Genomic DNA, 9,137 nt, shown 5'->3' on the forward strand with positions numbered 1-9,137 from the left:
CCTCCCTCCTGTCCCGTCGCCAGCGCGCACTTACGCCCGGAGTTTGGCCCGTAATCTTGCCATTCAGGGCTCTCCCTCCAGGCGCCCCTGACTCCTTGCCGGTGCCTTTCCCTCCAGATGCACTCTTCTGTGGGTGCAAACACAATCACAGCCGCACTCTTTGGAAATAATAAACTACTGGAAAAGGTTGAAAACAAGTCGCTCTATTGAGAGGTTCTTTCGGGCCGGGTGTTGCTGGCATTTTCCATGTGCCAGCGCTGACCCTCCCAGCCACCCGCCTGGGCCAACCTGGAGCACCCCCTCATGTTGGTGAGCCGGCTGCAGGCCCCGCCACTCCAGGGTTCAGAGCCCGTGCGTCTGAGACGACCGCCCACAGCCAGGCCGTGGGAAGTGGGCCGTTTCTGACCCAAGGACTCGGCGTTGGGGAGCAGATTGGGAGCAGGTGAGCCGGTGCTGGCGGAACGGGGATGGAACCCTCCCCCCGAGAATGGAGACGGGACCCCCCCCCGGGAGCCACCGGGAGTGCGCCAGCAGATGCTGGGCAGTCGCTGGGGTTAGCAATGTGGAGAGAGGGTGCGCCACAGGCTTGCAAACCGCATTGCGGTGCCCAGGCTCTGGAGCCCTGCGTGGGGAGGTGCGGGGGACCCACCAGGCTCGGAGAGGGGCGCCGTCCGGGCAGAAAGAACACCGTGGGTGAGGGCAGAGAAGCGTGAAATAGCCGTGTTTGTGCAGAGCGTGTGAGAAGTCAGCTGGGATGGGAGCACGGCCTCCCGGGCGGGGGCGGCAGAAACGAGGCTGATGGCCCCTCGGGGAAGAAAGGCTTTGCGGGGTCCCCAGGGACACACGGAGCCGGAGCTCGGGCTGCTGCCAGCAAACTCCCCGCTGCTGCCGGTGTGGCGGTGACCGGAGGAGGCGATGCCGAGGACGGCTCCCAGGAGCGAGTGTTTAAGGGGCCTTCAGCTCGGACGCCACTGACCACCAGGGTGCAAGAGACCAGCGTGCGGACCACCGAGCTGAGCCCGGCGAACCCATGGTCCGTGAAAGATGAGAAGGAGTGACGTGCTGTGTGACATCACTGGCGGGGGGACAGAGCTGCGGGTGCGCTGGTGCCCCTCCCGGTGGCCTCTGGCGAGGCCGCGACCCCCAAAAATAACTGAGGGTGAAAGGGCAGCATCCTGGGCTGGCTGGGGCCTCGGTCACCGTGGCCTCACTCCAGAGAGCTGGCCGGGCTGGGGTGTGCAGGGGCTGGTAGGAGAGGCCAAGGGAGGGCCAGAGCGGGGGCGGGGTGCCAGGCCGTGTGAATTGGGGGCTGGGGGCCTCAGCCCTCTGCCGCTGGGCGCTGGGTGTCCGGGGCAGGCGCTCCCGCTCTGTGCCTCGGTTTCCCATCCTGAGAAAGGGGCTGAGACGCAGCCGGAGAAGCATGAAGAACCACCGCACTCACATGTATGGGGCCCGGCCCTGAGCATGACCCCCACTGACCCAGATCCTTGGGATGTGGGTCAGCCAGCCGCTGCTTCCCAGTGGCTCCGTGGCCGTGGCCGGGTCAGCAGCGGTCCAAAGTCTCTGGGCGCCTTTGCTCGGGCCCTGCCCATTCGGACAGGGGTCAGAAGATGGCAGCGGTAGGCTTGGCAGGGGGCCAGGGCACCGTGTGGGGGACCAGCCCACAGACGGAGCCACCCCTGACCATCAGGCGGTGGCCAAGGGCCCAGGGAGTCCAAAGTCTCCCAGGAGCCCAGTGACACGGGCTTGTCCTTGGGGGAGGGGCTTACACTCGACCCCGCCCACCCTCAGTGCGTCTTGGGCTCTCCAGGCCCCGGGGTTTCCCACCATTAGTCTCCTGGTGCCACTGTGTCATCTGCAGGCCCCCTGAACGGTGACTCATTCTAGCGTTTGCCCTTGAAATAGGCGTCCCTCTAGGCAGTGGCGAAAGAAGCCAGACACGAAGGGGCAGACACAGTCGGGGAGCAACCCCACTTCCCCGAGGCCCCTGGGGGAGCAGTGACCGCAGGGACAGAAAGTGGCGGGCATGGACCTGGGTGTAAAAAATGTAAAAGGAAAAGAAAAGGAAAGAGAGGAGAGGAGAGGAGAGGAGAGGAGAGGAGAGGAGAGGAGAGGGAGGAGGGAGGGAGGAGATGGTGGTGGCTGGGGGCGGGGGCACAGTGTGAGTGGTTCGTGGGGACAGAGGTTCGGGCTGGGATGATGGCAGAGTCCTGGAGCGGAGGGTGGCGGCACCACGGTGTGAGTGTGACCAGCGCCCCAACTGGGACGCTTGGAGACGGAGAAAACGATGAATTCTGTGATTTGGATGTTCCGCCACAACTCAAAAAAGATGGACACCAGCGCCAGTCACCCCGTGGCAGTGACAGGATGATGAGAAGTGACAGAGGGGCCGCAGCCAGCAGCCGTGGGCCCAGGGGACCCTAAGTCCGCGCCTCCGTGGCCCTGGCTGGTGGCCGTCCCCGAGGCAGCCGCCCGACCTCTGAAAGGGAGGCCGTCGGGGAGACCGCCGGCTGCCCTCAGCGCCCGCTGCGGTGCCACGCCCAGCACGTCCACGAGGGTCTCGTGGCGTCCACGGTGCCTCCGCCAGGCCGCACGCGTGGGCTGGCGGGGCCTCAGCTCGCCGGCGGACCCGGTGCCGGGCGTCGGTGCACGGCCGACAGGCACTAGCCGGGCATGTGGCTGTCCTGAGTTTCCTGTGGTCCGAGTGCGCAAGAGCACCTTTTAAACTTGCGTTTTAAATGGGTTTCGAGAGAGAGAGAGAAACATCGATTCACGGTTCCATTCGTCGTCGATGCTTTAGTGGTTGGTGCTTGCCTGTGTCCTGGCCCGGGATTGAACCTGCGACCTTGGCGTGTCGGGACAGCGCTCCAGCCAGCTGAGCCACCCGGCCGGAGCCTTGTGAGCCTGAAGCCTGAGAGGCAGGCAGGCTCCCCGGACGGTGTCTGAGGCCCTCGGACACCCTGGGCCTTGTGTCCTCCAGCTCCTCTCCTTTCCTCGAAACAGAAAACAGCCCCCGGGGCGCCCCCTGTCCTCCGAGCCGCCACGTGCCCCTCAGGACGACGAGCACCTGTGGCTCTCTGGCTGTGTCCCGGCCATCGGCCGAGCCACGGGGCCTCCCCTGGGGCAGAGAGTGTGGCCGGGGGGGAGGACAGGCAGGCCAGGGAGCGGGGGCAGTCGTGGGGGGCCGAGGAGGGAGCTCCGGGCCCTGCGTGCCGCCCTGCAGCGGGCAGGTCCGGCCCCCGGGGGTGCTGGGAGCCGCCTTGGGCTCCTGGAGGTGCAGACAAAGGCCCAGCCACCTTTGTCCTCCACCTGCCCCTTGTCCTCTGTTAACAGGCTTCCTTCCCGTAAGTGAGGCGGCCCAGCACTGGGCCGGGCTGGCTCCGAGCCAGGCACACCTGCCGGACAGGTTGGGCCGAGCCCTTGGGGGTGGGGGACGGGCGATTCGGGGCCTTGGGGAGCACGCTCTGCTCCCGTGTCAGCGGGGTGCCAGGCCTCGGAGGGTGCAGTGCCCCCGGGGGCCGGGGGCCGGGAGGTTCTGTCCGAGTTGCCGGAGGCGGGAGAGCCCGGGCTCACTGTCCTCCGTGCGCCTCTCCCCGCGGGAGGCTGAGGGCTCGGGAGGCGGAGAGGGCAGGGGGTCCACGTCCCAGCCACCGGCCCCTGGGTGGGAGACCCCGCGTGACGAGTGCCCGGGGCTGGGCCCTGTCCCTCCCTGGGCTGCGCCCCACAGCCAGGGCAGCTGGGCGGGTGACAGGGACGGGCAGGTGGCAGCTGTGCAGGAGCGGGGAGGGTCAGGAGGCAGGACCGCTCCTCCCGCCCCGGGGCGTCAGCAGCCCCCAGCTGCATTCCTGGCGGGGCCGGGGGCCGGGGTCAGGGCCGGGGCCGGGGTCAGGGCCGGGGCACGCGGTCCGTGTGACTCAGTCGGGAGAAGACGTCTTCCTCCCCACGGAATTAGCAACCAAGTTCACCTGAGACGAGCCCTCCGCCCCGCCCCTGCGGCCTCTGGGCGGTGGGACGGGTCACCCGTCGCCAAGGCCCGGCTGACGGCCGGCCACAGGCCCAGCCCTTCCCCTGGGACCCACCGGGCTTCGTGCCCCGCGGTCTCTGCCGCCAGCTCCCGCCATTCCCACCCCGCCCCGCCCCCACCCCGGCCTCACTCCCATCTTCCTCTGCGGTGATCGGGGGCGGGGCTGTCAGCAGGGGGCGGGGCTGCCCAGGCGGAGGGGAGGGGGCAGAGTGAACTCGGCAGGGGTCAGCCAAGGGCCCCCCCCGCCCAGGGAGAGGCTCTTCGTGGACGTCGCCCAGATGCACCCCTCCGCCACCCCCCCGCCACCCCCACCTGCACCGGACCCTCAGCAGCGCGGCCCCGCCCGTGCCGGCCGGCCGGCGCCGGCCCAGCGGGCGTTCCCCGGTCTCCAGCCCCCTCCGTCTCCGCGGACGCTGACGGCGACTGCCCGCCCGCCCGCGCACAGGGCCCTGGCGCACGGGCCCCCACCGAGGACACGGTCACAGGAAGATCGCTGGTGTCTTCTGCCCACTCCTGGCACCGTTTGCATTGCACAGTGACCCCACGCCCTTTTCACAGACGCCGGCCTCCCTGAGACCCTGAGACTTAGTTCGCACTCAGGCCGAGCACATCGCCGCCCCCACGCGGGCCCGGGCCGGGGCAGGCGGCCCCCGCCCCCTCCCCCACGCGGCCCCTGCACATCGGCCTGTCCCGGCACTTCCTGCCCCCCAGGCTGGCGCGCACCCTGCGGCCTCTGGGGTCCGGCTTCTGTCCTCTGGCCTCACGTTTCCAAGGTCCACCCGAGGGGAGGCAGGTGCTCTGTCCCTGCTTATCGCCGAGGACTTCGGCCGCGTGTGGCCGTCACTGTGCAACCCGTCGGCCTCGAGTCTGGCGGGACCGCGGACACGGCATCGGCACTGTGCGTGTCACTCGCTCCTCAGAAAAGGCCCCGGGCGGAGGCTCACTTGGGACCGCCCCAGAGAGGCCGGCGCCCTCGGGTGCCGTCTGTGCAGGGGACGGGTAAACCGAGGGAAGAAGGCACCAACCCAGACGCCAGGGCCGGGCACGTGTTCTGGGAAGCAGAGGGCAGGGGGCGTGCTGGACGCCGAGTCCCGAACGGTCTGCTTTCGGGAGGACGGCGACGGGGCCCGTGGGTGCGTGAGATTCGGGCTGCGGCGAGTCTGAGGGGGAGGCCGTGGCGCTGGGAGGAGGGGCGGGAGGGGGCAGGGACACGGGGAAGCTGGGCATCTCTGAGACGCGGCACAGCCGATGCCGGTGGGTGGTCCCCAGGGGGGACAGGCCGACGTTCTGGGGGGGGCCAGAGCGAGAGCAGGCGATGGGTCTCAGCGCTCACTCTGGTGGCCGCAGGGAGGGAGCAGGAGTGGCGGGGGGGGCACCCCGCAGCAGCAGTGCGGTGGCTGTGGGGGCGGTGGTGCCACGCCCGGCGGGGGGCCAGAGCAGAGACGGCGGTGCCTGGTGTTTGCTCGGAGGACGGTGATGCCGCCCTGGGCCACGCCCAGGTGACACTCGGCCGCTGCTCCGGAAGCCCTTTCCCAGGCCTGGGGGGTCCGCAGAGGGAAGGGCAAGGAGGGGCTCAGGCAGTCCTGGGTGCGCGGAGCAGGTACGGACAGGCCCGGAGCGGCGTGACGAGGGACCTGGCATGGACAGGGGGCGGTAGGCTACCCGAGGTCCTGGCACCTGTGACCGGCACAGCCACTGGCCGACAGACTGCCCCCTGAGACCCCAGTGGGCTCTGCTGGGTTCCTCCTGTCCCCCGCCTTCCTGGGGGCTGGGGAGAGGCCGCACCGACACTCCCCACCCCACCCCACCCCACCCGTTACCATGGACACACAGCGTAACCGGAGCCGGCCTCCTTGTGTGGGCAGGCAGGCAGGTGTGGCCCTGGAGCTCTGGTGGCCGAGGCGCCGATGACAGCACCCTGCAAACAGACCCGAGTCACAGTCCCGACAGAGCCTTCGGCCGGGCGGCCGTCTCACCGTGTCACGCAGGTCACCTGTAGCCACAGGGGTGGGGCTGGTCGCACGGCTGACCGACTGGCGCTGTTCTGGCCGGTCAAGGGCATCCTAGGAGACAGGGTGCCCGGGAGGGCAAGTCAACGAGACCCGTGTGGGCGGCCTGGGGACCCTGGTCCTCCCCGAAACACACCCGGGGGCAGGCAGGCCGGCGGGGAGCTGGTCAGACTGCCTCTTCTGGTTTCCTGAGCCCTATCCCCGGGCAGCCGGGCCCTGGCACACCTGCGGGGGCCACTCCGGGGAGGGCGTCAGTGGGTGGGGCGGGCTGAACAGAGCCCCCGGTGCCTCTGGATGCCGCAGGGCAGGAGTTGACGCCCCTTCAGACCCCTGTGCAGCACCGAGGATGGGCCGAGACAGCCCCCGAGGTGCCGAGTCCGGAGACTGAGCCACAAACACACGCTCTTTGGCAGCCCCCACCTTCCCCCTCCCTCCCCCTCCTTCCTCCCCGATCCGTCCGTCCATCCATCCATCCATCCACATACCCACCCACCTTCCCACCCACCCATCCACCCATCTGTCTATCCATCCATCCATGCATCCACCATCCACCCACCCGCCCACCCATCTGTCCGTCCATCCTTCCATCCAAGCCCTCACCACGCTGGGGCACCGTTGGCCGGCGTGCTGGTCCCCTCCACCACAAGCATTCGGGGCTGTGTCTGGGGTGCCCTGTGTGCCCTCACTCGGGACACGCTGGCACTTCGTAGAAGCTCTGTGAAGTCTGTCGAACGAATGAGTGAACACGTGGACGGCTACAAGGCAGCACAGCGCGAGGCTTGGGCCGCACGAGGGGTTTTGCGCGTTTACGGCTCACTGTTCAGTCTCCGGGTCCGGGCACCGGGGCTGCTCCGCAAGCATCACTTCTAAAAAGAAACAAGCTAAAGAGCGGACGAGGGAGTGGACGCAGCTTTGGGAGCTGGACGAAGGGAGCGATTAGGTCCCCCGGAGAAAGGGCCCAGAACGGAGGGCGAGAGCCGGTAGCCGGGAAGAGCGAACCCCGCTGCCACAGCTCCGGACCCGTCCTCCCCACCGGGTGGGGCTGCTCTTGCTGTGGGGTCACCGGGGGAAACCCTCCAACGCTGGGCGTGAGGAAGCGTCGACACCAGGGCGGTCGGAGAAACCGGCCAGCCCGGCTCCGAGGAGCCCGGGGAGGCAGGGCGACCGGACGCCACACGGTTCCCCAGCTGTGCGCCTGGGCCGGGCCGGGAGGCACCCGCAGGGGGGCCTGAGCCGCAGCGGCCTCAGTTAAGCGTGCTGTGTGCGTGTGGTTCACCACCCGTGACAGATGCGCCACCTGTGACCGGTGTGCGCATCAGTGGCCAGGGACGCTGGGCGGGGGGGGGTGTGTGGGGGGGCCCGGGCAGGACCCCCAGATACCCCACGCGGCACATCGGCTGGTCTGAATCCGTCGGCAGGCAGCAAGGGCGCGCGCGGTGCAGGAAGGAGACATCCCTGTGAGCGGGGCCCCCTGCAGGCTGAGGGGCGCCTTCATCACCAGAATGAAGAGGTTAGGGCCTGAGAAGCATTATTGCATAAGCAAGTCTTGCTCTTTTTTCCTCGTTTCCTCACCCACAGCCGGCACTCCTACCCTGTAAATGAATGAATGCAGGGGTCGTAAAGCCCTGGCGGTGGCACCCGCCAAACCCCCCGCCAGACCCTTGGAGGCGAGCCCTGGCCCCAGCTGCCCTCAACCTCCCCACCCTGCCTCCCCCACCCCGCTTCTCGGTCCCCCTTCCCCCTTGTGCCCACCACCCTTTCTTCTGCCGGTCTGAGTCCTGGGTTCACACTTTGAAAATGTTACCTGCACTTGGATGTGCTTGTGCTCTGCCACACCCAGGACTTCTTATCTCCCCAAGAGCACGGCTCGAGGTGTGAAGTTGCCCTGGGCAGCCGGAGCCGCTGATGGCATTCTGGTTTCCCTGGGAGTCGGTCCCCAGGGACATGGAAGCTGAGGACACCCCAGCGTCCCGAACGCTGCAGCCAGCTCTGGGCCTGGACGTGCCTGAGAGCCCGGAGCCCCCACGGGCTGGAGGGAGTGTGGTGGGGCACAGAGCAGGGAGCGGGACCAGGCTCCGGTTCCTCGCCAGGGACGGGGAGGGTTTGCTCTGAGCACCAAGGCCCCCGCTGACCGCCCCGGGGTGGGGGGACTCCCACGTGGAAGGCCCCCTCCCAGCCCTCGGGGAGCACGGTCTGGCTGGAGCCGGCAGAGGCATGAGCCAGCGCCATATTACAGGTGTGCGTGCGCCCCGGGCCACGCAGGTAACAGGGCGAGATCGGCTCTGCCATGTGCAAAACAGGCTGGCTGAGAGCTGGCCCCGCGCCAGGCCTGCGCCAGAGCTGAGCCAGGACCCGGGGCGGGGAGGGGCACCCGAGGCGGAGGGGTCCCTCCCGGGGGGCTGCGCAGACCCCCAGTGAAACCCGCCCAGCCTGTGGGGTGCGAAGACCCTTCACTCAGACGCAGGTGAGAACGACCCTGCGAGGCCAGGAGCTTGGTGCTTGGCGACCTGAGGCTGAGAAAAGGTGGGTGCACCTGTGCACCCCCTCGAGGCGCCTGTGTCTCTCCCCAGGGGACCGCTCCCACTCCAGGCAGCCGCAGCACCTCCCAGACCTGCCTGCCTGGGGCTGCCCCTCCCCTCCTTAGGGCTGTGACAACCTTCCTGTGTCCCCGGGGTCAGGTCCAAGCTCCAGGACCCAGCTCAGCGCGCTGTGTGTGACCCGAGACGGCCCCGTCTCCCGCCTCACCTGGGCCTCACCTGGGCCTCACCTGGGCCTGCCTCTCTCTGGTGTGTGACAGGCCTTTACGGACAGACAGACAGACAGACAGCTCTGTCTGGGCGAGGGCCTGGCGTTTCCAATCCCACGTCGGATGGGCTTCCGGTGCCCGTGGTGCTGGGCAGTGTGGGCCGGGCAGCTTTCCCCGGGGTCCCTGGGCGTTTCCCAGCCCCCAACCCGCACAGACCACCCCGGCACGTGGAGGAGGCGGCCGGGGTCCCAGGGAGGCCCCAGGAGAGCCGAGAGATTGAGCAGGAGGCCGGCCAGCGGGTGGCCGGTTGTGGTCAGAGTGGGCGCTGCGGCCGGCGGGCTGTGAGCTGACACACACA

At 68.8% G+C, this 9,137-nt stretch overlaps 1 protein-coding gene across 3 annotated transcripts; it reads right to left on the reverse strand.

The window, feature by feature from the left end:
- Nucleotides 1–5,298: 5,298 nt before the first annotated feature.
- Nucleotides 5,299–7,986, reverse strand: LOC123805078 (WAS/WASL-interacting protein family member 3-like). Of its 3 annotated transcripts, XM_045817500.1 has the most exons (6): nucleotides 7,838–7,986; nucleotides 7,414–7,625; nucleotides 6,634–6,899; nucleotides 6,018–6,087; nucleotides 5,856–5,942; nucleotides 5,299–5,658 (listed from the first exon to the last, which is right to left on the reverse strand). In XM_045817500.1, the coding sequence occupies exons 3-6, from the start codon at nucleotides 6,681–6,683 to the stop codon at nucleotides 5,347–5,349; spliced, it is 519 nt and encodes a 172-aa protein (XP_045673456.1). In that variant the 5' UTR covers nucleotides 6,684–6,899; nucleotides 7,414–7,625; nucleotides 7,838–7,986; the 3' UTR covers nucleotides 5,299–5,346. The 3 variants fall into 3 exon arrangements, with proteins under 3 accessions (XP_045673456.1, XP_045673446.1, XP_045673442.1); XM_045817490.1 differs by lacking the exons at nucleotides 6,018–6,087; nucleotides 7,414–7,625; nucleotides 7,838–7,986 and having other exon boundaries at nucleotides 6,634–6,757; nucleotides 6,851–6,980; XM_045817486.1 differs by lacking the exons at nucleotides 7,414–7,625; nucleotides 7,838–7,986 and having other exon boundaries at nucleotides 5,856–6,087; nucleotides 6,634–6,757; nucleotides 6,851–6,980.
- Nucleotides 7,987–9,137: the final 1,151 nt, after the last annotated feature.

This window comes from Phyllostomus hastatus, unplaced genomic scaffold (assembly GCF_019186645.2).
Source record: "Phyllostomus hastatus isolate PE091 unplaced genomic scaffold, TTU_PhHast_1.1 phas_contig_148, whole genome shotgun sequence".
Classification (NCBI taxonomy): domain Eukaryota; kingdom Metazoa; phylum Chordata; class Mammalia; order Chiroptera; family Phyllostomidae; genus Phyllostomus; species Phyllostomus hastatus.